Source organism: Pseudoliparis swirei, chromosome 21, assembly GCF_029220125.1.
Source record: "Pseudoliparis swirei isolate HS2019 ecotype Mariana Trench chromosome 21, NWPU_hadal_v1, whole genome shotgun sequence".
NCBI classification, from domain to species: domain Eukaryota; kingdom Metazoa; phylum Chordata; class Actinopteri; order Perciformes; family Liparidae; genus Pseudoliparis; species Pseudoliparis swirei.
Window position 1 is genome coordinate 17,814,096 of NC_079408.1, and position 26,081 is coordinate 17,840,176.

The following is a 26,081-nucleotide window of genomic DNA, read 5'->3' on the forward strand; positions in this document are numbered from 1 at the left end:
ATTGTAACACGTCCCAACGTTAGAAGAAGCGAAGCTGCCCAACGGAAGTCTTTTAGCTACATTGTTGCGATATCAAGCTAAACTAAATGTACAGGAGGCGAGGGCTGCGTCGGTTTCCCAAAAATATTTAGCATTTTATAAAGTGTGATAAAATAAAATCGCGAAATGGTGCTTTTGTTTTTTTAAAGATTTTTTTCTTTCATTTCCGGTTTTTCTCTCGATCACTTGAAGCTCAGCATCCTTGAGAATAAAACAACCCCATCCTGCAGCAGCTGGTCCTAGAGCCGGTAGTGGACTTCACTGGACCCTATGGGAACATGTTGAACAAGTGAAAGAACATTATAATAACTAATTAATTTGAAAAGAAATGTAAACTAGTTTGTTGGGGGTAAAGAAAAGGGAATTTACCATCAATTCAAACAAGACACAAAACATAAAGACAGTAAGTGGACAATGAGAGATACATTTTTCTCAAAATGCCAAATCCCATTGCTTTAAGCTTTAGAAAGGACATCTTAGAACTGAACATCAATCTCCACTTGTTGAATGGCATTAGAATAGATAACATTTATTGACTTTAGTGGCCTAATAACTGTATTTAGCGTGCATGTGGCCATCATGCACGGCCATGTGAGAACACGAACTCAATCACTTCTAAGTGCAGAAATCCTGGAGGTTACGCAACACACTGAATGAGGCCGCTGACAAAGACTTGGCAAGCCCTGGACTCAGCGGCCCCACCATGAAAGGAGAAATTAGTCCGCTCAGAGACAACACGGTGAAATGGATCAGTTTAATGCGAAACCAATCAAGACTTCAACAACTTTTCATTTCGGCTGGCGCCATGGCAACCGACTGATTCCAGAAACAGAGTAAAACTAACATTTGTTTCTCCGTCGTATAATTCGAGGGACAAAACAGATATTTTTGTCCAGAAGCAACAAACACTGCACACAGCGTCTCATCGGAGCAGGAAAAAAACTAAAACATCAGATTCTCAGCATTCAAGAAGTGCGGGGGGGTCAGAAGATCAGCGAGTTCCCCCTTTTTCAAACTGTCACAACTGAGACGCAGGAAAGAAAACAATTAATTTCTGAAAACAATCGGAGATTACTACAAAAAGGTTTTCTGACAACTAATAAGATACACTTCACATCTCGGTATTACAAAAATATTAATCTTATTCAACTCAAAGCCAACATGAGAACATGACAGGAGCATCAATTTGTGAATAATGGATCATGCATGTTAAACTTCAATATATTAAATCCAATAATAGTCGAGCGGTGCGGTCTGAATTGGACATTTGAAGCGGTGAGATTGTGGAGCAGAAATTAAACCCCCGTCTGGCTATTGGACAGTTTATTTGGTTTACAGGTGGAAACTACGGGAGCGATGCAGATCATGAGCCCCAGAGCAACAGTGTGTGTGTGTGTGAGAGTGTGTGTGTGTTCACACGAGGGGCGGTGTGGAAACACAAACTTTAAAAACAGGAAAAATAAGTCATTTACTAAAGTTACGCAACTTTACAAATTGAACTAACACAACCTCATTGTTTCAGACGTCTCCACAGATCAATAAAAAATAAAGCACTGGTTATATCTTTTTCTGTGCTCACACATCCACTATGTGCTGCAGGGTGGAAACTCTCGTGGAGGGGGGACTATTCATCTGCGGAAGGGTTAATTCTGGGGTGGGGGTGGAGGGGGGGCAGGGGGCATGCCGAAGGGGGGCATGCCCGGTACCCCCATCCCCATCATGGTAACAAAGTTGGAAGGGTCCATGGGTGGCGGGGGTGGGGGTGGGGCATACATCATGCCAGTTGAGCCCGGAGGCGGCGGAGGGGGAGGAGGAGGGGCACCCGGGGGTAACGGGGGCTGGACGCCAGGGGGAGGCGGCACCATCGATGGGGATCCCATGGGCGGAGGGGGCTGGGCTCCGGAGGCTGCAGGCTGCTGGGGCTGCTGCCATGGAGGCAGGGTGCCGGTGCCAGGGCTGGACACGGTGGTGGTATCTGTGTCGGGGGGGGGGGGGGGGGGGTCAGATGAGGTTAACTCCTTACTGTCATCAGACCGTTCACACGTCAGCTCACACTACAACACTGGAACATGTGGCTCCACAGGTCCGTCTTTCAGGGGGTTGGCGGTTCAATCCCCGCCCTAGTCTATGTGTCCTTGAGCAAGACACTTAACCCCGAGTTGCTCCGTGTAGCTGTGTCTCTGGTGTATGAATGTAACATGATTGTAAGTCACTCTGGATAAAAGCGTCAGCTAAAGGACATGTAGTGTAATGTAATCTTAGCGCGATATGAATTAAATGGATATTACAACAGGCATTGTGTAGAGTTGTATTATTGTTTTTATAGCGCAGCACAATGACACATTAATTGCGGCGTGTCTTCGTTGTATCACAATGTCCTCCACACAGAACTGTGGCGATTTAAAAAAAGAGTGCGTCTTACTCTGTTGCCAGGGTAGCGGCGTACTGGTTGCCATGCTGCTGGTGGGAGGGGGAGGTGGAGCCTGCTGTTGCCATGGTGGCAGCGGTCCAGAGGGGGGAGGCGGTGGCTGGTTGCTGGGGGGAGGAGGTGGAGGCGGCATCATGCTCATTGGAGGAGGCAGCAGACCTGGAAGGAAACCAAACTGGTGTTAATTATGAAGGAAAATCAAACTACACAACCAGCTCGAGGAGAAGGAACGACAATGTTTTAAAAATAAACTCTGACAAATGTGTGTCTTTTAATCTAATAGTTGGCATCACACTTCCCATCTTAAACATGTTGAGGGCTCAATTTATTTGCTATAGAGAGATATCCTCAATGCGTGGAAGTCTCACTAATTAACAGAAACATAGATGTTTCCCAATCGTTGAGAATCTCTCCCTCCCTCTCGGCCCCCTGAGGAGCACAGTGACCATCTGTTTCCCCAACTCCAAAACATCAGCTCTTACCCAAGGGGTGTCCATGAGGTCCTTGTCCCTGGCTCATGGGGGGAGGAGGGGGCTGCATCCAGGGGGGAGGCAGGCCGTTGGGGTTGGGGGCCATTTGGTGGCCTCCCATGTTGGACATGGGGGGAGGGTAGCTGTGGCCGCTGTGGCCGCTGTGGCCGTGGTGGCCTCCGTGGCCCCCAGAGACTCCGTGCATGCTGTGGTAGTTCCTGCTCTCATTCTGACTTGAGTTCATCCAGGGGGGCCGGTTCTGTTCAAACAGTCACTGGGTCAGGACTCTGTGCACTGGTTGGTGTAACGGACTCACGAGTGTCCACGCACCTGTTGGTGGTTGTTGTGTCCCGAGGACCGCTGCCCTCCTCCTTGGCTGCTGGAGTGTCCGCCACCAGAGGAGGGGACCGGGGCCTCCCCGAGCTCGGCCATGAGGGACAGATACTCCTTGTCCATCCGAGCCTTGTCCTGGGCCGACTGAGGAGGCTCGCCGCCCGTCGCTCTGTGGGCAGCGAAGGAGCTGCAGGGAGTAAACCGTTAGCCATGTTGACCACACCACACACACACTGTGGGATGGGTCAGCTGGTGTTACCTGGTGTACTTGCAGTCAGAGGAGATGTGGCCGGCTCCACCGCACTTGGTACAGAGGGTGGTGTTGGTGATGCTGCGTGGCTCCGAATTCTGCCAGGGACGAAGGATCCTAGAGACAGACGGTGCATTCGGCTTGAGTGGTGCTTCGTAGTTTAAACTGAGAGTAGTGCCCATCTCCAGAGGCCCTACATTCACCACCAGGGGGCCCTACATTCACCACCATGGGGCCCTACATTCAACACCATGGGGCCCTACATTCACCACCATGGGGCCCTACATTCACCACCATGGGGCCCTACATTCAACACCATGGGGCCCTACATTCAACACCATGGGGCCCTACATTCACCACCATGGGGCCCTACATTCACCACCATGGGGCCCTACATTCACCACCATGGGGCCCTACATTCACCACCATGGGGCCCTACATTCACCACCATGGGGCCCTACATTCAACACCATGGGGCCCTACATTCAACACCATGGGGCCCTACATTCACCACCATGGGGCTCCACCACTGACCTGTTGTCATCTTCCCTCAGCGTGCCGTTGAGTCGAGCGAGCTCCCTCAGTTGCATCTTTCGAAGGTCGTTCTGGTCCTCGGGCGTCTCGATGCCTTGCTTCAGGATGTTGCGAATCTGTGGACACAAATGAGTGAGCCCCCTGTTCCTGTAGGAGCGGAGCGAACGGGGAACGCCCAACACGAGCCTGATGAGGGCCTCACCTGCTCCACGGCCTTCTTGACGTTCTCCATGGTGTTGGCGGTGACCAGCGCGTGCAGAGGCTCGTCCTCCCCCGGCAGCATCTGTCCGTCCTTTCGGCCGACCTTCCCCTCCTTCACAGAACCTTTACCCCGGATCATGATCTTGGCGCAGCACTCCTTCTCGATGTTCTTCAGCGTATTACCACTGGTGAAACAGAAAGGGGAGAAAGCTGAGCTCCTGCTTCACGGGACCGGCTGTGAGAGAATACGACAGTAACCCGCGTCGTGTTTACCGTGGCCCGATTAGCAGACCCACAAAGTTGATTTCGGGGTATTCGTCTTGGGGGATCATAACTTTGTCGTTGACTCTGGTGGCTGGAGGTCTGTGGGAAATACAAGACAAACATTTATTATGAGCATTGATCAGCTTTCTAGACTATTGTTTTTGACATGTTATATAGATTCCATTGTTTTGCAGTGTTTGACAAAGAAGTGGGCATGTGACCATCATGTTGTGTTGTCCTGAAGGACAACAGTCACATTTCACTCCAACCAGCTGGTAGAATAGTTAACTTCAACAACCTCTGGTCACGACACCGAACATATGAACCAAGTAAAGAAGTCGTACTTGTAGTCAGCAGGAGGCTTGAAGTCGGGGTTGAGTCCGACCATCTCTGTGATGAGCGAGTGGCGCTCCTCCTCGATCTTCTTCCGCGTGCGATACTCGCGCGTGTTCAGCCGCTTGCCCTCGCTGTTGTAGATGGGCTCCGGGGAGGGAGACCTGAAAATGGGAGACAAAAGACAGGAAGGACTTCATCGATACCTTCCTAGAAGTGGAACTCTGCCAATAGAAAACACACAGGCTCCCTGAAGCTAACTAAGCCTTTAGGAGTTTCACATCTTCTTTAGGAATTGTACAGACATGCTTTAGAAAGAATGATTTTTAAAAAGTTTGAGAAATTTGGATCTACTGAGAGAATTCTCAGAGACTCGTGGCCAGTGCAGGAAACGAAAAGAAAACGATGGAGGAACTCTGCACCGACATGTCACCGGCTAGAGAGCATTCTGTTATACAATTCAGGCTAAAAACGGGGAGCAGCCAAAGCTGCAGTGGCAATTAACCCAGTACGCTGGAGGGGCGTCAACCAGAAATAAAAGAATAACTGACAAGGCCATAACTAAACCTGCATACAGGATAGTTGGCAAACAAGAAAGCAAAGTTAGGAGTTAAGAAAAAAAGAAACCAAAGCAAAATGGGCGCTCCTAAAGCAGAAACGCTGGCTTTGAGAGTTGCTTGGTGTTGCGTGGCGGAAGAGGTCCGTACCTCCCCTTGGATGCTGAAAACCTGTGTTGCTGCGTTAAGGAGGCTCTGTGCTTGAAAAAGGGTTAGGTTGATGTGGGGTAATTTGGGTTAGAGAAAAGGAATTAAGATTAGATATCCACCTTTTCCCATGCTCTCCCATCAGAGAGCCACATTTGTGTCCATGTGATGTGAAGAGTGAGAAAAATAAATATGTATAGAGGCGTTTCCCCCTTTTATGCTTCAAGCTTCCAACGGCGGCAGCCTGAAGCCCCCCAGTTGTCACTTTAGACTGGGGGGATTGAGAGTGCTGCCGCTCTGCAATCAACTGTTTGGCTGCTGTGGAAATGTCTGATTATGAAGAGAAATGCTAGATCCAGTGTCCAGCAACAGGGACGCGAGCTAACAAAATGTCAACGTCACACACTCTAGAGCCACATCCTGTGGGAACAGATCCTTATGGAAACTATGCCATACACTGGGCACACGTCATTCTACCAGTCGTCTTCCAGACCTCAATAGTCCAAAAGGAAAACTGGAACATGGCCCCTCCGGATGGACACGCTTAAAGCCACATGAGGGGAAAAACCAGATCCAAATAATGTGTTACGTTTAAACCGGTTATCATGTAGGCTACCGGCCATGAACCCGTCCCCAGTGGCAAAGAGTGAGAGAATATCCAGTAAGTTTAAAAGTCAGGATTAGATCAGACCGTCAATCGATGGGACGAGTGAGATCCTTCGGGTAATTTACATTTAGAGTGTGGTGTTTTGACCCAAACCTGTTTCAGAGGAAAACCTTTATACATCATGCAGCATATGTGTATTCATATCGTCACACAGCACTCTACATCACATTAAACAAGCAGTGGGTGAAACAATGATGCAGAAATACTAAAGAGCTAAATCTGAAGCAGCGACTCCGCTGAAGTAAAATGAGGAATAATCCGAGAAAAAAGGTGAGCATATTGAAGGTTATCTTTGTTCTGGCAGAGCTTTGCTTAACGGTCTTAAAGTACTACTGCCCACGCAGTCACGCCTCCCACCCACAGCTGACACCATCGTACATAACGTTTTTAAATTAAATTAGTTTTTTGTCCAAGATTAAAACAGATTTAAATGCATCATTATGAAGCTGGAATTCAATTAATTAATAAATACGACTGAACACTAAACTCTAGTTTGGTTCCCCCTCAGTGGAAGACCAGGAGATTTGATTAAAGGATGGATTGTAAACATTTAATTAACAGCCAATTGTTTATATTTTCTGCTCCTATAAGTATTCTTTGGCCAATCATTCTGATACAATATTTAAAAAATATATACATTTCTAATTAAAAAAAAGTTTTTGCAAACAGTCACATTTTCTTGGGGAAAATATGAATATATCCAATTCATGTTAAAGTGACAAGTGGCTAAAAATAGTATCTCTAAAATGTTTTGCACTGTGCTGTACGGTTTTAAATTATTCATCATGTAGGTATCCATTTCTATATTTACCTCATGAATTTGTATGACCTAGACATGAAAATGCTACGTATAAATATAAAAGCTATACCGTCACTGATGGTGGAACAGTGGATACTGAATGTATTAAGAGCAGATCGGTTCTCCCCTGGCATTACGCGCTGACACCATGTAATGTTAAACTATCACCAACTAAACTCTACATCTACCAACCAACACTAAGGAAACTTAGATGTAGCCTAACAACCACATAGATATATACTGAAAATCAACATTTGTCTTCCAAAAAGTCAAGAAGGTAGAGAAAATGTTACTGTTCATGAGTTTAATCTTTTTCCGACCTGTCCTCAGGGTTAACAGGGATTCCCAGGTCTCCTGTACGTAGTTTACGAGTCAGGTCTTCAATCTGCAGTTGGACTGGAAGAATTCAGGTTAGGAAAGAAAAACAAGGATGGAGAGAAATGTGGTTAACACAACAACATCAGAGACAACGCTCTGCACATTAGAGCACGGCCTCACACATTACTGAGGTGAGTCTGTTAAATCAGAAATAAAGGGAGATCACATGAACATCTGGTAAGACTAAAGCATGACATCACTTACTCATATGTGAGGATAACAGAAACACGTTACCCAATGTGAATATGTGCTCTACGTCATCTACATTGGCACAGAGGACTAACTCTATGCAGCAGTGACAGAAGATTCTTACACTTAGAAGGCAATGAGGAAATAAATCAGTCATCCCATGCACATTATGAAAGCTGTAATGAAATACCCCCAGACAGAGATTCAACTGGTCACTGAAACAATTACTTTGGATTATAGAGATGAATACAGGCCCTGTGAATGTTGGTTCACAGCAAATTCATCTTAAAATGTCTTCCCGTGGACTGTTTTAGGGGATGAGCAAAGGAACATGTGACCAACAGATGAATGTTTACATACAGTGCATCCGGAAAGTATTCACAGCGCTTCATTTTTCCCCACATTTTGTTATGTTACAGCCTTATTCCAAAATGGATTAAATTCATTATTTTCCTCAACATTCTACACACAAAAACCCATAATGACAAAGTGAAAACTGTTTTTTGCAAATCTGTTAAAAATAATGAACGAAAACATAACATGTACATAAGTATTCACAGCCTTTGCCATGACACTCAACATGTAGCTCAGGTGCTGTTTCCACTGATCATCCTTGAGATGTTTGATTGGAGTCCACCTGTGCTACATTCAGTTGATTGGACATGATTGAGAACACACCTGTCTATATAAGGTATCACAGTTGACTGCATATCAGAGCATAAACCAAGCCATGAAGTTCAAGGAATTATCTATAGACCTCCGAGACAGAATTGTATGGAGGCACAGATCTGGGAAGGGTACAGAAAGATTTCTGCAGCATGTAAAGTCCCAATGAGCCCAGTGGCCTCCATCATCCGGACATGGAAGAAGTCTGGAACCACCAGGACTCTTCCTAGAGCCGCCCAGCCAGACTGAGCGATCGGGGGAGAAGGGCCTTCATCAGGGAGGTGACCAGGAACCCGATGGTCGCTCTGACGGAGCTCCAGCGTTGTTCTATGAAGAGAGGAGAACCTTCCAGAAGGACAACCATCTCTGCAGCACTCCACACATCAGGCCTGTTTGGTCGAGTGGCCAGACGGAAGCCCCATCTCAGTAAAAAGCACATGACAGCCCGCCTAGAGTTTGCAAAAAAGCACCTGAAGGACTCTCAGACCATGAGAAACAAAATGCTCTGGTCTGATGAAACAAAGATTGAACTCTTTGGCCTGAATGCCAGCGTCATGTCTGGAGGAAACCAGGCACTGCTCATCACCTGGCCAATACCATCCCTACAGTGAAGCACGGTGGTGGCAGCATCATGCTGTGGGGATGTTTTTCAGCGGGAGATGAATGCAGCAATGTAGAGACATCCTGGATGAAAACATGCTCCAAAGCGCTCTGGACCTCAGACTGGGGCGACGGCTCATCTTCCAACAGGACAACGACCCGAAGCACACAGCCAAGATAACAAAGGAGTGGCTTCAGGACAACTCTGTGAAGGTCCTGGAGTGGCCCAGCCAGAGCCCTGACTTGAACCCGATTGAACATCTCTGGAGAGATCTGAAAATGGCTGTGCACCGACGCTCCCCATCCAACCTGATGGAACTTGAGAGGTTCTGCAAAGAAGAATGGGAGAAACTGCCCAGAAATAGGTGTGCCACGCTTGTGGAATCAGACCCAAGAAGACTTGAGGCTGTAAATGCTGCCAAAGGTGCTTCAACAAAGTATTGAGCAAAGGCTGTGAATACTTATGTACATGTTATGTTTTCCTTCTTTATTTTTAATAAATGTGCAAAAAACAGTTTTCACTTTGTCATTATGGGTTTTTGTGTGTAGAATGTTGAGGAAAATAATGAATTTAATTCATTTTGGAATAAGGCTGTAACATAACAAAATGTGGAAAAAATGAAGCGCTGTGAATACTTTCCGGATGCACTGTACCAAAGAAGTACAACCATCACCAATGAGTGCACAGAATCAATAACACGAGGCCAGTTATTGACATAAACAACTTGCTTCAGATCACCCCGCTGAGGGCCTGTGAAGGCAATGTGTTGGTGCTACACTGCTGCTCAAAGGCATTTGTGATTACTAATATTTTTAAAATTGTTTTTACCAGGCCAAAATATGAGCACAATAGCAGTGATCAAGAATTCCCCCCCAATTTGCAGTGCCAACTAAATAAGAGTAAGTAAACCCGTCGGATTGCTTTGCCATTGAAGCAGCATTGCTCACACGTGGACCGATAGAAACAGAAGCACACTTTGGCATGTCCTAAACATTATGAGTAACACCTCCATGCACAGGAACAATGCTGATGATGTGTAGGGATCAAGCGAGACGGTGAGTCGTGACCTGCGGCTCAGGACAGATATCAGCAAGCAGTGGTGCTTGAATCAGTTATCTCAAATTATTGTTGCTAATGGGTGCCCGATGGTACGCAAACCAAAAGACCACAGAAACACTTGCATTAAAAAAGAGAAATATCCTTAATTAACACCGTACAAGTTATAATCATTGCTCATTGGAAATGATTGCTTTGTCTCAAGAGTTGGAGCGAAATTAGACATTTCTCATTTTGTGTGCCATAGTAATATCACTTTCAATACATTGAAAAGACAACTAAAGGCATCTCGTGGGGAAATCAGCAAACAGGACATCAATGTTAAAGTAATACTCTGTAGGAAAACTAGAACCTCGAACAGATGTAATTCATGAAACATGTTATGAAACATACTGGCATTTATGATTACAGTAACATCGCAAACTTAATTTAAAAAGATTAGTGTCCTTATTTAAATTAAAGAAATTACCTATATAGGCTCTCTCTTGATCCCGGGTCAGTCCAGGGGGGATAACAGTGGGCATGCCCGGTATGACCGTCTTCTGGTCGGGCGTCTCGCAGCTCCAGCGACTCTTCTTCCGGGACTTCTTCTGACCGAAATCTACCGGGAGAAACGGGAGATATAATCCAGCCGTGTTTTAGATTCAACACGGCGTGCTCACCGGTAGTAAGCGACGGGAAACGGGGCCGTTAACGACCCACGAGTAGCCACACAAGGCTGCACGGACATAGTAACACCCATCTTAAGACGCGTGGATAACATTACTAATGTTATAAGTTTATGCAAAACAATTTGACACGGTGCGATCTTCTGTCAATAACGAGACGGCGGTAACTTCTCGCACGACGTCACGTTTGCGGCGCGTGTGGTCGGTTTAACGTTACGTTTCAGCTGAAAGAGAACACCTCAGCACTGAAAACTGTCTTTGTTATTGCACTTTAAGTGAGATAAATAACGTCACGTAGTCAATGTAACTGCACGTGCTAACTAACGTCTCCATTTTGTGGCTGGCCATGGCTTTACGCAGGGCCTTTAACCTATGCTAGTTAGCCTCGTTAGCTCCGATGCTAGCTCAAACTCACTCCGCATTGGCCTCTACCTGAGGGTATCTTACCTGGTTTAGGCGCTCCGCCCCCCGCCACTGGTTGTTGGGGCGCCGGAGCCGCAAAAGATGCACCGGGACTGAACTGAATTTGAGGTTGCGGAAAAGATGCGCTCGGCATCGGGGGCTGGAAAGCTGGTACAGCAGGGAAGGCTGCGGGCGGCCCCGGTGCTGGAGTCACGCCGTTCCCCGCGCCAGGCCCGGCGTCAAATCCTCGTTTAGCGCCAATGCTAGGGTGCAACTTCCCTAAAGGAGTTGCGTTTGCGCCCGTGGCCATTCTCGGTGTCCTCAAATGGCTTAGACTCCGTTAAATGACTGTCGACTCTGGGTATAAATTTGACGAAATTGAAAAAAAAATAGCAAACAGCGTTGTCCACAATCCAGCCTCACATTACTTGAATCAAAATGGCGCCTAACGGAAACCCACAAAGGATGATTTCATGGACGTTGGGGGATGACCCGATGACGTGTGAAGCATTCCTATTGGTCAGACTAAGCCCCTCCCCCTAGGCCCAGTTCTATTGGGCGATCCCGTTCTGAAGACGTATTTGCCCTTATAGCTCTACCCATCTGACGAGCAGAACACTCGCCCGCTCCTGTAATGATGTGCCACTGAACATGAACCATGAATCAAAAACATATTTGAAAGTATGAAAACCATATGGAAATACTTTAATTATCTAAAATTAAAATAGAGAACAATTGTACTTACAACAGTGGAATATAATTTAATAGAGCTCAAGGATTAGAATTAAATAATTGTAATTTAGTGATCAATAGCAAGGCAACATCTTGGCTCTGGATGGCTTGTTCTTCACACCTTTGATTACATTAATATTTTTTCCAACATTAACACAATATCAAATGTGTCTGGTGCAACCCAATGAGTATAATGTGCATGCTCATATGATTGTATCTGCAAACTAACCCGCAGACCACGTGTCACCATATTGTATGTCATCATCCACTTCAGATCTGAGATGATCTTTTCCCTTCTTGCCCCCCAAGGTGGTCGACTCCCAACTTGTGTCTTCCAGATGACTCGGCACAATGAACACACAGGTCAGTTCAGACTTTAAACAGACTTTAATTTTAACCCCTTTGTTAGAAATCAAGACAGACAGCTTTGTGAGACTCCGACATGTGACGGTTCATGTTGGTTACAGCAATGAAAATCTATTTAATGCCTATTGACAAAAAAAAGGAAAAAAAAGAAATCACAATTTCGGTTGATAAAAAGACCGTTATTTCACAAAAGGTTTAAAGTAACTAAAATACTAAATGTCACAAGTTTTTTTTTTAAGCTGACGGTCCATATTTGGGTACAGGCGTGACATTTAGGAGCGCAGGTTAAACAATGTAGGTGATGAAGCATACAGGACTCAAACTTGTTGGACCATTGTTTCACGGTAACAATGTTAACTTTCACAAACACAAACACACATAGTAAAACATTAGATGCTGCTGGAAAAAAAGTATTCGTTGAATCCAATCAATAGTGACTAACCTTTAAAACATGCACCATGCATTATTTTAATTTGTTTCTATTTAGACTAAATAGTGGATAAACATAGAGCTTCTTTCAGCCAGGTTGGAGGACCCCGGTGTCTGCATTGCAGCAGACCCACGACACGTGAATAGGACAATGTGGTGAACATCAGCTGTACTGCTATGTACCTAGAATGAGATCATAGCATGTGAGGAGGGCAGTCACGTGGAAATCTACTCGTTGGCTATTACGGTTGGTAAGCTTTATTGTAGCCTCATCTTGAATACCCACTCACGTACACACTTTCACCTATGAGATTACCAGAGATGTTATGTTTTCTTTTCGTTGATTCCAATAGCACTGTGGCTATCCTGTCCACTAAATGACAGGCAGCTCTCCCCTGGCTCCGTGGGGCCAGCATTAGTATGTATAACGAGCACGATCAGCGCCCGGATGGTCAAAGGTAGTGCTCCTGGGGACGGCGGGCACCGGGGAAATCCGCGAACGCTCATATGTGTATCCTTCCGCCTCGACGGGGACTCTCCGAATCGGACTCCGGTCACGTGCAAAGTATGAGGAGACCGGTGCTGGTGGAGGAGGAGGGTGGGGGGGGGGGCACTCGTATGGGTCGAGGCTAGAGGGGGGCACACGATCCCTCATTAAAGCTGTAGAGGATGGTGTTGATGGAGCAGGCAGGGGGACGGCGCGGTGTTCCTCGAAATAACTGCCTCCGTAAGCATTGGCCCTGTACTTCTCGTAGTAGTCCACGACACCGTACGGATCCCGTTCGTCGTAAGGCGACCGGCGCATCGGGTAGGCGGGTACCGCGCCATAGAGCGAGCCGTTGCTCCTGAAAGCCGCCTCGCTGCCGTACATCCGAGCCATGCTATGTTCAGCAACACCGCTTAAGCCGTAACCGGGGTGCGGCCCGTATCTCATTGCACTCTCGTAGCCCGAACCCCTTCCGTACCCCGCCATGCTGCCGCCGGGACCGGCACCCCGGGCAAAACCATGTGCAGGAGCATAGCCGCCGCTGTAATCTGGGTCGCCACTGAAGTCCGGTTGATAAGCCCTGTTGTGAGCACGCTCGCCGCCAAATCTCGAGTCATCGAATCCATCAGACTTTGGCTCTGAGCCGTTTCTGTGGAAGCCATTTTGGTCTAGAGGGCACTCTTTGGACCAGTGGCCTTCCTGCCCGCAACGATAACAACCCGATCGGTCTCCCATTCCCGGCGCAGTACGCAGGCGGCTAGTCGAAAGCTTCACGCTCATCAGTTTGCCTTAAAAAGAAAAGACTCAATAAGGACTTATGGCTGCATTAATTCTAAATAATATTTAACATTTCTTTTCTGGCATACAAAAGTTTGTTAAAAAGATATATCTTACGATTCAAGCATTAAAAAAAAATGTATTAAAGCTGAAATCCGTAACTTCCCACACTCTCTTACCCTCTGCTCTGGCAACAGGGAATTCAGACAATGTCGATACCACAGAAAAGATCTGAGATGTAACAGAAGGTTACACACAAGAGAGCTATTTAACTCAGCTGATGCTAAAACACGTCAGCAAAGTCTGGGTCCACGTGACGAAGATTTTACAATATTTGCCCGTGTCGCCGAGGGATCGCATGTAGCATGCAGCCCAGAATCTGTGATCCAGTCGTGCACATCTGTGTGCACAAACCAAATCTGTTATCAGCCCTTAACGGACATATGCAGTGAAACTAGATTTGTAAAAATACGTTAGTCATTACTTCCAGTATAAAACTGACTGTACTTGCATTAACAACTAGAACAGGTGTGACCTGATCAGTCCGTTTTAGTTTGACAAGATTCCAGCAAAAAAAACACGACATTACGGATACCAGCTTTAAAATATTATGGGCTGCCTTTCTTCAGCTTACCGTTGTCCTTCAGCTTTCTATTTATACTTACCTGTGGCGTGTCTGTTACTTACCCATCAAACCACGACAATGACATTCGTGATGCTACAGCTTTCACATAAAAAGACTCAACTCCCCATTAGCCCCAGCCCAAGAGTTCACCTTTAAAAGCTGTGTTGTCCATCTGATTGATGGCCTCCACGGCATCCTCCATTCGATCCATGTGAACAAAAGCATAGTTTTTGACTATGTCACACTCCACCACAGAGCCAAACTCCTCAAACTTGGCCCTCAGCTCCTGGTTGGTGCAGCCAATGTTGCCGACATGTAGTTTGGTGGATCCTTTCGTCTTGCTGCGGCTCATTTCCACATTCATCGGCATGCCGTTGAGCTCATAGTGGTGGAGGTTGCTTATGGCTTCCTCTGCCTCTGCTTTGTCATCCATGTGCACGAAGCCAAAGTTCTTGACAATCGTGCACTCTCCAATCTTGCCATATTGGGAGAAGAGGGAGCGAAGTTCATCTGATGTGGTGTCTGGCGACAAGTTCCCGATGAATATTTTCACCATGTTGGAGCTTTCACGTCACTGAAGAGAAACAAAATAAAGATTATAAGTAAGACAATTCCATTTCAAGACGATAGAAAATGTGCATATGTCCCTGTTTTCACACAGAAGTAGGGAAAGCACTCATATGAATGTCAATCTTCAGATACATTGGCGGTGATGCAGGGACTGATCTATAACGCAGCACTGCAGTTCAGAAATGCTGAAGATATTTAGTATTAGAGGTCATTTCTAAACATTGGTAAATAATTGTTGACACATTTATTTTGAAACAGAAATGTGTATCTTGATATGTTGGCAGATGTTTATACGAATATTGAATATCACCGACTGATATTTTCAGATTTTTTAAACCATCAAATGTCAATATTATCACTAAATAAATGCAAATGGGTCTCTAGTAAATATTGCAGGTTTGGGAGAATATTTGAAAACAAATGTAACAAGTAAAAACAGATGGACCACTTCTGGAATTAATTATTATTATTGGTTGTAAACCAACAACTTTAAATAAACCTTACATTTATGTTATGGTATGGCAAAGGGACGTGAGGTAGTTATCAAACATCAACACCGTTCCACGATGGAAGACGGTTCTCTCTAAACCAGTGGCTCTTTTCCGTGTTAAATAACGAGATGACACCTGGTGTTGATTAAATACGATGGACATCTCCAAATCACATTCTTACATCAGAGAACGCATTAAGACATTTGTCCATAATAACGATTTGCAAACGTAGAGCCAACAGCTCGTTGTGAAGCTGTAAAATAAAACGGTTTTGTGCAAATCCCAATCCTGAACAACAATGTACGCGTACGTTAGTTAGTACCGTGTGCAGAACACAGAGACCGGATTCGCAACGTAACGATGGTTTAGGTCGTGCTGGATGGACGTTAACACGACGTTCCTTCACAAAGAGACACACATGGCGGCGCGGCATCGGCAGCATAAGCCGCGCATCGTGGCTCGACGGCGGCCTTTCGGTGAACGGTAGCTGAGAACTAAAGACACGGTTAGCCACGTTACTGAACGTATTATAATCGTCTTCGACATTTACGGTTACAGCCGCATCAGATTGTTAGATTTGAGTCAATAGCAGTTATTTCACGTCGTCCGTCTGAGCGCGTGGAGGCCTAGGCTGAACACGCGCAGAGCTAGCCTGTATTAGCTTAGCGTATCCATACAAAACATAAAAGCAACGGACCTAGCTCTAGAACATCGACTAGTTTTCTTTACAACAAAGACACTTTTGGGTTCAACATGTCGCATGAACATACCTTCTACCTTTTTAAAGATGCGTTGTGTGCCTCGTCTCTCGGAAAGTGAAATGACAGACCGCCGCTTTACCAACTGACATTGACGTGGCTAGCTCGTGACCAGGAAACCGCCATGCTAAAGACACACAGCTAACCGGTTAGCACTGCGAGGGCGGAGCCAGACCGCATGTGGGCGGGGCTAACGGCCCAGCGCCACGTGAGACCGGAAACAGTGAAACTCAGGGAACGTGAGCCAAACGCAACAAAGCGCAGATCACACCACTTCTATTGGGCTCTAATGCAACAGAGATGACGTTTGAAGAGTCAACTAGTTAAGTCCAGGGTTCTTACACATTTTGACCAATGGATTTCCATGACTTTTCACCAAATGTACACGACCAAACTGAAATCTTGGTAAAAACATGAAAAATGTAGAAAATGTTGCGTATTGATTGCGTCTTTCTTTAAAAATCACATTAATTATTTCAAACTCGGCGTAAATGAACACGTGATTATAACAAATTTCCATGATTTTCCAAAACTTTTATGATGTAAGTTTTTTCCATGACTTTTCCAGGCCTGGAAATGACCATTTTAAAATGCCATTGAGTTTTCCATTACCGTACGAACCCTGTCAGTCACATTGCTCTTCAGACGTTACGTTATGCAACCAGACCCAATAAATCGGGTTTAAAAACAAAAAATGTCACCAAATTAAATTTGGCTTTATTAAAAACATGATTCACTTTAGACTTTTTATATTTTAATGCTGGTACTTGTACAGCTCGTATGAAAAATACAAACATCATATCCACCTCTATGCAAAACCAACAACAAACACCTTAAACAAAACACAACTGCCTCATGAAGCCGAGTCCTGCCTCACGTTTCTGCATCTGTTGGGGAGCATGAACATCCATCTGCATCTGGTGAAGGAGGTGAAGGAGGTGAAGGGTTGTTTGCTGTTGCCAATACCAGTGGGACACAAATATATTCAAAGTGTTTCTTAGCAGTTCTTATCAAAACTTATACTTATCAGCTGACAACTTGTTATAAAATGTATGCAATATATATATATATATTAGACACATTCAAATAGAAACTAAAACTGAAGCTGGATTGTTTGAAATAATTTTCTTAAAATGGGTACTAACACAAAATGTGAACACTTAACCACGTTAGTTTCATGGATATGGATTCAGTTCTTTATTTTCAATCACTGAGTCCATTGACGCGCTGCAGACGCCACAGAGTGCAGGTTTCCTTCCTCACCGACCACTCGACCGCTTAGAGAACTTCATCCTTTCAAGCATAACGGTTTATGCTGTGACGAAACATACCGGAAGAGTCCCCACCTTCACAGAACATCGATATGACACCAATGATGATCATTACATGTATCCATATTATAGCTGATCTATATCACATGTGCGTGTGGGAGCACGATGACATTATTGTGCACGACAAGCTACAAGGGTTTTAACTCTCATCCCACTCAAAAAAAGGAAAGTACTTTTTCAGGTTTTCAAACATGACAAACAGAAGCCAGACAATTTATATTTTGCTATATTTTCTTCATGTAAGAAAGAAAAAAGACACAAAAAAAGGAGAAAAAAACTGAGCTGGAAACACCGTCAGACTGATGGAATCACGAAGCTTGAAGAAATGACGGCAACACTTTCCCTGTGATTCACAAGCAGACCAAGAAAGAGAGCACATTCCCTTTTCAGAGACGGATCAACCCCTCACAGCTTCAAAGGACCTAACGCTATAAAGGGATCCAGTGGCTTCAAAGATCCCAGTGCCTTCTGACCAGTAACGTTTCAGTTAAATGTCCCACTGTTCTGAGTCACCATGTTGCTCACCTTGGCACCGAGGCGTTAGTAAGGCTCATAGCGGGGCGTGTAATGATCCTTGGGCCGAGCAGCAACAGCGTAGGAGCTCTGGGAGCCCGGTGCCGGCGACAGCTGTGCTTGCTCATAGACCGGCACTCGTCTGATCGGGCTGCGGCCCCGGGCGTAGAAGGCGGCGGCGGCGGCGGCCGACGAGGATGATGATGGAGGCGGCGGCCGCCGGTCGTATGGATCTATACTGGAGGACAGCGTTGAGAGGGAGGAGGGGAGCGCTGGGGGAGATGGGAGAAAGGACATGCGACGATCCTCGAAATAGCTCGAGTCGTAAGGGCGAGCTCTGTAGTCACTGCAGAAGAGACGCTCGCGGTCGTACGCCGGTGACCTCTCCGCGAAGCTGCCTGCTCCCCTGCCGGAGTACCGATCCCCCGGCTCGGCCCCGTAGCCGCCGAGCCTGCGAGGGGAAGGCGGCAACCCGCCTCCGTAACCCGCCCGACTATACGCAGAGCCGCCCGTGTAATCGGCCGCTGGAGGTTCCACCTCGAAGCCGCCGCCCCAGCCGTAACCGTGGCCGCCCCGGCCTCTTGTGCCGTCGCCGTCTCCATGGCTACCATTCCCGGCGCCGGATGGACAATCCCTCGACCAGTGGCCGTGTTTCCCGCAGACAAAGCAGCCCGTGTGCTCTCCCATTCCCGGGGCGGTGCGAAGCCGACTGGTGGACAGCTGAACGCTCATCAGCTTGCCTTGTAGGGAGAGAGAAGACACGCGTGAGGCTGCGGAGTTGTGACACCAAAAGGCTCCTATCGACTACACAAAACATCGGAAAAGCATTTTGCCGGCAATCGTGCCCCGTTCACCACTGCACTGGTTTTACAAGAGACATCGGCAACGTTTTAGGTGATGACTTTCAGTCCACCTGGTCAATTAATGTTGGGAAAAGCCGGTGGATGTTACTGGTCACGAGAGCAGAATCCAAACATTCTCATTTCTAGACAGCAAAGACATCTCGCTCCCCCTCGCCAAAGAGTTCACCTTTGTAGGCGGTGTTGTCCAGCTTGCTGATGGCGTCCATGGCGTCCTCCATGCGGTCCATGTGAATGAAGGCGTAGTCCTTCACGATGTCACACTCCACCACCGTGCCGAACTCTGCGAACCTGGCCCGCAGGACGTCGGTGGTGACCCCCTCGCCCAGGTTGCTGACGTGGAGCTTGGTGGTGGACTTGGGCCTCCCCTTGCTCATCTCCACGTTGATGCGCCAGCCGTTCAGCTCGTGCTGGTGCAGGTTGCGGATGGCCTCCTCGGCCTCCGACACGTCGTTCATGTGCACGAAGCCGTAGTTTTTGACGACGTCGGATTCAGAGACCTTTCCGTACTTCTCGAAGAGCTGGCGCAGATCCTCGGGGGCGGTGTCGCAGGCGAGGTTGCCAATAAATATTTTCACCATGATGAAGTTCTGTGTATCCTAGAAGATTTATAAATGGAAAAAAAACACAACCAATGAGATTAGTGATGTCAGGCAGTGCAATTAATAAATTATATTAACACAATTATCATGGCCAAAAGAAATGGAGGGTTAACGAGATTATTATGTGAAGAAAATGTGAGCTTTATTGTGCTTTTTGTCTTTTTTTGGCAAATTAGTTATAATACTCTAAATAAGAGTGAAGGGAGGCGAAGAGAGTCCGAAACCATAACTGACATAACATAACTATTGTGATCTACACAATATAAATATTGCGTCATCATCAGTATTTTACCATGTTCAGTTTTTATTAAAACTGTTTTAGAGGATTATTGATTCAACTTTATAATTGTGCTTTTGAACTGTACTGCATGATAAGTGTTTGTTACTCAGCCTATCATTATTGACATCAAATAGGTGGACAATAAATATATATATGAAGTATAATACATTTATACCGTGTATTCATTCAATACATTTGATGAAACCCTAGATAGGACATGGGTACATCGCCAAATGTCGGTGTGGTGTTGCTCCATAATCAGTAGAAACCATCACTTTAAAATAAGATTAGAGTTTTTTCACGATGAAACATTCATTGAATCTTAATGTAAAAGTTTGAATGATTTGTATTATACCAAAAAGTGTGCTTTATTATTAATCTGATTCTTAAAAAGGGGCAAGTTAAAAATACAATAAAAGCAATACCCGATACTGCATGTTACTATTTTTGTTTGGAACATGTATGATTTGCATACTGAGGGACCGGACCGGGCCAGGTCGGGCCGGACCGGGTCAGCCTATTCCAGAATGTCTGCTCAAATTAATCTGATCACACTATAAATGTATTCAGTTGTGACGCTTTGGATAATATGGGAATAATTTAGATGGTGACATCAGTTATTTCAGTGTGTCAGATACATATTTAAATCAACCTTTAAGGTCAATGTAGATTGAGGATCGGCAGATACCAGATATGTACAGAGCAGGACTGGGATCTGGTCCTTCGTGCTGACGCTGTCATCCCGACGGAGGGAGGACGCATTCACAACCAGTATTATATTCGTACATCTAATTACAGGAGTTTGGAAGACACAGTAGAGGGGAGGCAAAGTTGTCAGGAAAAAGTTTCTATAAAAAATAAACAAGAGTTTAATTTCCAAAGGAAAACTATTGCTGTCTAGCTTGTCAGGTATATATAATTTAGTGTTAGTTCCACCGGTATTGCGGTGTTATGTTACGTTGCACACATCTTAATTTAGGTAAATATGACAGATGATGCAACATTAAAAGGTAAAAAAGAAGGAATGCGACGAGGACGGCGCCATGGAAGGGTCAAACGCGGGTTAAAGTCGCTTTAGGACGCGAGGCACCTCCGGCCTTCACGAGCTCACGGAGCCGAGCGTCAGCTTATTAGCTAACGCTAGCTACACACGTCAGTGTCTGTGGCGTTACTCACAGCCTAAACGTCTTTTTAGTGCCATGTGTGCGCGCACCGCTTCCACGTTCGTTCTCGTGTCAGTGTCATGGCGATCTAAGGTTTTGGTGAAATTAAGGCGCATGAATTCAGTGAGTTAACGCGTCAGCTAGCCGTTAGCTAACAATTTACGAGCGAGCGTACGGCCGCTAACTCAGCCGGCGACCACTCGGAGAAAAGCCGCAGCGCTCGCTGCGCCGCCGGGATTGCGTCAACGACGTCCTAACACGTATTTCACCTCATGCTCCGACCTCGCGGTCTCTAACTCACCGATTAAACGGCGTAGGCCTCGAGACCATTGAGTGAAAAGGGAAATGGCGGCCGCGCGGTACCCGTGACGCAGCTGCGGTGTCAGTTTGAGTTCCGCAACCGCATCCTGCTCCTCTACCGCCACCTCGCGGGGGGAGGCCGCACTGCGACGTGAAGAGGAGGCGACGAAGAAACAGTGACATAACATCGGCCCTGAATATGTGGAATAACCTCTCCGGCTCACTTTGAGACAATTCATTATTATAAACACATTTAACACATATCCACATATTTGTTTTAGTAACAGCTCTGGGCCCACACGTTCACAGTTCCTTTCAATTCAATTAAATTCAGTTTATTTGTATAGCCCAATTTCACAAATTACTAATTTGTCTCAGAGTGCTTTACAATCTGTACACATAGACATCCCTGCCCCAAAACCTCACATCGGACCAGGAAAAACTCCCAAATAACCCTTCAGGGGGAAAAAAAGGGAAGAAACCTGGAGGAGAGCAACAGAGGAGGATCCCTCTCCAGGATGGACAGATGCAATAGATGTAATGTGTACAGAAGGACAGATTTAGAGTTAAAATACATTCAATGAATATGACAGAGTGTATGAATAGTTCATAGTAGGCATATTCCACGATGGAGACCTCCACGATCCATCAGGCAGATGGCGGTGGGGAGGAGGAGTGGGCGGAGTCTCAACAGTGGGCGGAGTCTCAACAGGACAGTGGCGTAGTCAGGAGCAGGAATTCCACGACCCAGACCTCGATGATCCATCAGCAGATATGATCTATGCCGTCTCATAGGGTCTGATGACCCTCTGAGACGTGAAGTCAAAAGGACTCTGGGGAGAAAGCAGAGTTAGTAACGTGTGATTGAGAGATGAAAATTCATCCTTAAGGAGAGAAAAGAGGAGATAGGTGCTCAGTGCATCCTAAAACGTCCCCCGGCAGCTATAAGCCTATAGCAGCATATCAAGGGGCTGGACCAGGTGAACCTGATTCAGCCCTAACTATAAGCTCTGTCAAAGAGGAAGGTCTTAAGTCTACTCTTAAACGAGGTGACTGTGTCTGCCTTCCGGACTGAAGGTGGAAGCTGGTTCCATAAAAGAGGAGCTTGATAACTAAAGGCTCTGGCTCCCATTCTACTTTTTAAGACTCTAGGAACTACAAGTAGTCCCGCATTTAGTGAGCGTAGCTCTCTAGTGGGCAATATGGTACTACAAGCTCCTTAAGATATGATGGTGCATCACCAATCAAGGCTTTGTAGGTTAAGAGAAGAATTTTAAAAGTGATTCTTGATTTTACTGGGAGCCAGTGCAGAGCAGCTAGTGCAGGAGTGATGTGATCTCTGTTCTTAGTTTTAGTGAGAACACGAGCTGCAGCATTCTGGATCAACTGGAGGGACCTAAGAGACTTATTAGAGCAGCCTGATAATAAGGAGTTGCAGTAATCCAGTCTCAAGTAACGAACGCGTGGACCAATTTTTCTGCATCTTTTTGAAACAAGATGTGCCTGATTTTTGAAATATTACGTAGATGAAAGAATGCAGTCCTTGAGATTTGCTTTACGTGGGAGTTAAAGGACAAGTCCCGATCAAAGATAACGCCAAGATTCTTTACAGTGGTGTTGGATGCCAGGGCAATGCCATCTACAGAATCCACATCACCAGATAATTGATCTCTGAGGTGCTCAGGGCCGATTAAAATTACTTCGGTTTTGTCTGAGTTTAACATCAAGAAGTTGCAGGTCATCCATGTTTTTATGTCTTTAAGACATGCTTGAATTTTACCGAGTTGGTTGCTCTCCTCTGGTTTTATCGATAGATATAGTTGAGTATCATCTGCATAAAGTATCATCTGCATAACAATGAAAGTTTATGGAATGTTTCCTGATAATATTGCCCAAAGGAAGCATGGAAGCATAGGTAAATAAAATTGGTCCAAGCACAGAACTTGTGGAACTCCGTGATTAACGTTGGTGGTTATCGAGGCCATCGCTTTAAATACAAACTGAGATCGATCTGATAAATAGGATTTAAACCAAATTAGTGCCGTGCCTGAAATGCCAATCGACTGCTCCAGTCTCTGTAACAGGATGTCATGGTCAATGGTGTCGAATGCAGCACTAAGGTCTAACAAGACCAGGACAGAGAGGAGTCCTTTATCTGCTGCCATTAAGAGGTCATTTGTTTTTCATTTTCCAGTGCCGTCTCGGTGCTGTGGTGTTTTCTAAATCCTGATTGAAATTTCTCAAATAAACTATTATGATGTAGAAAGTCGCACAACTGATTTGCGACCACTTTCTCAAGGGCATACAGCGGTTTCCAAGGCCATTCCACTTGAGGACAGATTGGCACTGGTTAAGGGCAAGAGATTATTAATCTTGTCCCTCATAGTTAAAATCTTTTCATTAAAGAAGTTCATAAAGTCATTACCACTGAGGTTTATAGGAATGCTCGGCTCCACAGAGCTGTGACTCTCTGTCAGCCTGGCTACAGTGCTGAAGAGAAACCTGGGGTTGTTCTTATTTTTCTCTATTACTGATGAGTAATAGGATGCTCTGGCATTACGGAGGGCCTTCTTATAAGTTTTAAGACTATCTCGCCAAATTAAGCGGGATTCTTCCAGATTAGTTGAACGCCATATGCGTTCAAGCTTTCGTGACGTTTGCTTCAGTTTGCGGGTCTGAGGGTTATACCAGGGAGCAAACCTCCTCTTCCTCACCCTCTTCTTCTTCAGAGGGGCTATCGAGTCCAGTGTCATTCTCAGAGAGCCTGTGGCACTGTCAACAAGATGATCAATCTGGGACGGACTAAAGTTAGACCAGGAGTCCTCTGTTATATTGAGACGTGGTATCGAATCAAATACAGAAGGAATCGCTTCTTTAAATTTAGCTACAGCACTGTCAGTTAGACATCTGGTGTAGAAACTTTTGACTAACGGAGTACACTCCGGTAGTATAAATTCAAAAGTTATGAGGTTGTGGTCTGACAGAAGAGGATTCTGTGGGAAGACGTTCAAATGCTCAATGTCAACGCCATAAGTAAGAACAAGATCAAGCGTGTGGCCAAAGCTGTGAGTGGGTTTCTGCACTCTCTGACAGAAGCCAATCGAGTCCAACAAGGAGATGAATGCAGCACTAAGGCAATCATTATCAACATCCACATGGATATTAAAATCTCCAACAATAATAACTTTATCAGTTTTAAGAACCAAACTTGATATAAATTCTGAGAATTCAGATATAAACTCTGAATATGGACCTGGTGGCGGTACAGAATCACAAATAGAATTGGCTGTAGTGTTTTCCAGGTTGGATGTGAAAGACTAAGAACAAGGCTTTCAAATGAGGTGTAGTGTAATTTTGGTTGAGGATTAATTAATAGGCTCGATTCAAAGATGGCTGCTACTCCACCTCCTCGACCGGTGCCTCGAGGAATGTGAGTATTAATATGACTTGGAGGAGTCGATTCATTTAGGCAGACATATTCTTCATGGCTCAGCCAGGTTTCAGTTAGGCAACATAAATCAATGTGATTATCTGATATTAAATCATTTAGTAACACAGCTTTAGATGACAGAGATCTAATATTTAGGAGACCACATTTAATAGTCCTGTTTTGTTGCACTGCTGAAATAATGGTGTTAACTTGTATAAGGTTATTGTGTACGACTCCTCTTCTGCTTTCTTTTGATATAATTAATTTAAGTTTAAGTGGCCGTGGGACAGACACAGTCTCTATGGAGCTCTGGGAGGGACTGGGTGAGAGGGAGGCCCCAGGGGATGTGCTATGGGGACACTGGGTGACAGTGATGACAGGGCGACTCTGTTTCTGCGTTATGACATCAACCCTGCGTTGTCACAGATATGGCTGTCCGTTGATCAACTTGGTCATGTTTGCAGAAATGAGACGCTCCGTCCAACGTGGGATGAATGCCGCCTCCTCATCAGATCAGGTTTTACCCAGAAAGTCTTCCAGTTGTCTACGTAGCCCACATTATTCGCTGGGCACCACCTCGACAGCCAGCGGTTGAAAGACGACATTCGACTAAACAATTCGTCTGTCTGCAAATTTGGGAGAGGGCCAGAGAAAATTACGGTGTCCGACAACGTCTTGGCATAAGCACACACGGATTCCACAATAATTTTAGTGACTACCGACCGACGGGCTCGGCCATTACCACCGCGTGTATTACAATCTGACTGTATCTCCGCTTGTCCTTAGCCAGCAGTTTCAAACAAGACTCCACGTCGCCCGCTCTGGCCCCCGGGAGGCACACGACTCTGGTCCGCGGCTTCGCTATTGTCACGTTCCTGACTATCGAGCTCCCGATAACCAGGGTGTGTTCCTCAGCGGGTGTGTTGCTGAGCAGGGGAAACCGGTTGGAAACGTGAAGTGGTCGGTGCACAGCGGGCTTCTGTGTAGACTTACTACTCCTGCGAACAGTTACCCACGATCCCGGCTGATCGGGCACCACCGGAGAACAGCTAGCAGCCAGGGATGGATTAACCAACGGGCCTACCGGGCCCAGGGGCCCATGAGCTCAGGGGGCCCCTAAACCAGAGCCTCCGCGCGTGACGTCGCTGTGATTAACATTGTATTGATATGAATATGATGATATGACACGATGCGCCGTAGCCGGTATATGCTAGGCTTAAGTCATTCATGTCAGTAACAGGGCCCCAATAGTCCTACTGAGGGATGGATTACCGAACGAGCCTACCGGCACCAGGGGCCCATGAGCTCAGGGGGCCCCTAAGCCAGAGCCTCTGCGTGAAGTCGCTGTTATTAACTTTGTATTGATATGATGATATGACACGATG

At 45.9% G+C, this 26,081-nt stretch overlaps 3 protein-coding genes across 7 annotated transcripts; all 3 read right to left on the bottom strand.

Annotated features, from left to right (window-relative positions):
* Nucleotides 1-779: 779 nt before the first annotated feature.
* On the bottom strand, nucleotides 780-11,426 carry sf1 (splicing factor 1). 2 transcript variants are annotated; one of them, XM_056442410.1, is made up of 12 exons: nucleotides 11,028-11,426; nucleotides 10,382-10,513; nucleotides 7,343-7,418; nucleotides 4,864-5,016; nucleotides 4,529-4,618; nucleotides 4,257-4,440; nucleotides 4,055-4,170; nucleotides 3,530-3,637; nucleotides 3,268-3,457; nucleotides 2,950-3,196; nucleotides 2,462-2,626; nucleotides 780-2,014 (listed from the first exon to the last, which is right to left on the bottom strand). In XM_056442410.1, exons 1-12 carry the CDS (start codon nucleotides 11,290-11,292, stop codon nucleotides 1,683-1,685), a joined length of 2,058 nt encoding a protein of 685 aa, XP_056298385.1. In that variant the 5' UTR covers nucleotides 11,293-11,426; the 3' UTR covers nucleotides 780-1,682. The 2 variants fall into 2 exon arrangements, with proteins under 2 accessions (XP_056298385.1, XP_056298386.1); XM_056442411.1 differs by lacking the exons at nucleotides 7,343-7,418; nucleotides 11,028-11,426 and having other exon boundaries at nucleotides 10,382-10,462.
* A 656-nt stretch (nucleotides 11,427-12,082) lies between these two features.
* LOC130211579 (RNA-binding protein 4.1-like) lies at nucleotides 12,083-16,348 on the bottom strand. 3 transcript variants are annotated; one of them, XM_056442414.1, is made up of 3 exons: nucleotides 16,230-16,348; nucleotides 14,549-14,972; nucleotides 12,083-12,692 (listed from the first exon to the last, which is right to left on the bottom strand). In XM_056442414.1, the coding sequence occupies exons 2-3, from the start codon at nucleotides 14,952-14,954 to the stop codon at nucleotides 12,685-12,687; spliced, it is 414 nt and encodes a 137-aa protein (XP_056298389.1). In that variant the 5' UTR covers nucleotides 14,955-14,972; nucleotides 16,230-16,348; the 3' UTR covers nucleotides 12,083-12,684. The 3 variants fall into 3 exon arrangements, with proteins under 3 accessions (XP_056298389.1, XP_056298388.1, XP_056298387.1); XM_056442413.1 differs by having other exon boundaries at nucleotides 12,083-13,784; nucleotides 16,237-16,346; XM_056442412.1 differs by having other exon boundaries at nucleotides 12,083-13,784; nucleotides 16,230-16,346.
* Nucleotides 16,349-16,949: 601 nt separating this feature from the next.
* LOC130211580 (RNA-binding protein 4.1-like) lies at nucleotides 16,950-21,365 on the bottom strand. 2 transcript variants are annotated; one of them, XM_056442415.1, is made up of 3 exons: nucleotides 21,268-21,365; nucleotides 19,091-19,520; nucleotides 16,950-18,801 (listed from the first exon to the last, which is right to left on the bottom strand). In XM_056442415.1, exons 2-3 carry the CDS (start codon nucleotides 19,500-19,502, stop codon nucleotides 18,089-18,091), a joined length of 1,125 nt encoding a protein of 374 aa, XP_056298390.1. In that variant the 5' UTR covers nucleotides 19,503-19,520; nucleotides 21,268-21,365; the 3' UTR covers nucleotides 16,950-18,088. The 2 variants fall into 2 exon arrangements, with proteins under 2 accessions (XP_056298390.1, XP_056298391.1); XM_056442416.1 differs by lacking the exon at nucleotides 21,268-21,365 and adding an exon at nucleotides 20,492-20,858.
* Nucleotides 21,366-26,081: the final 4,716 nt, after the last annotated feature.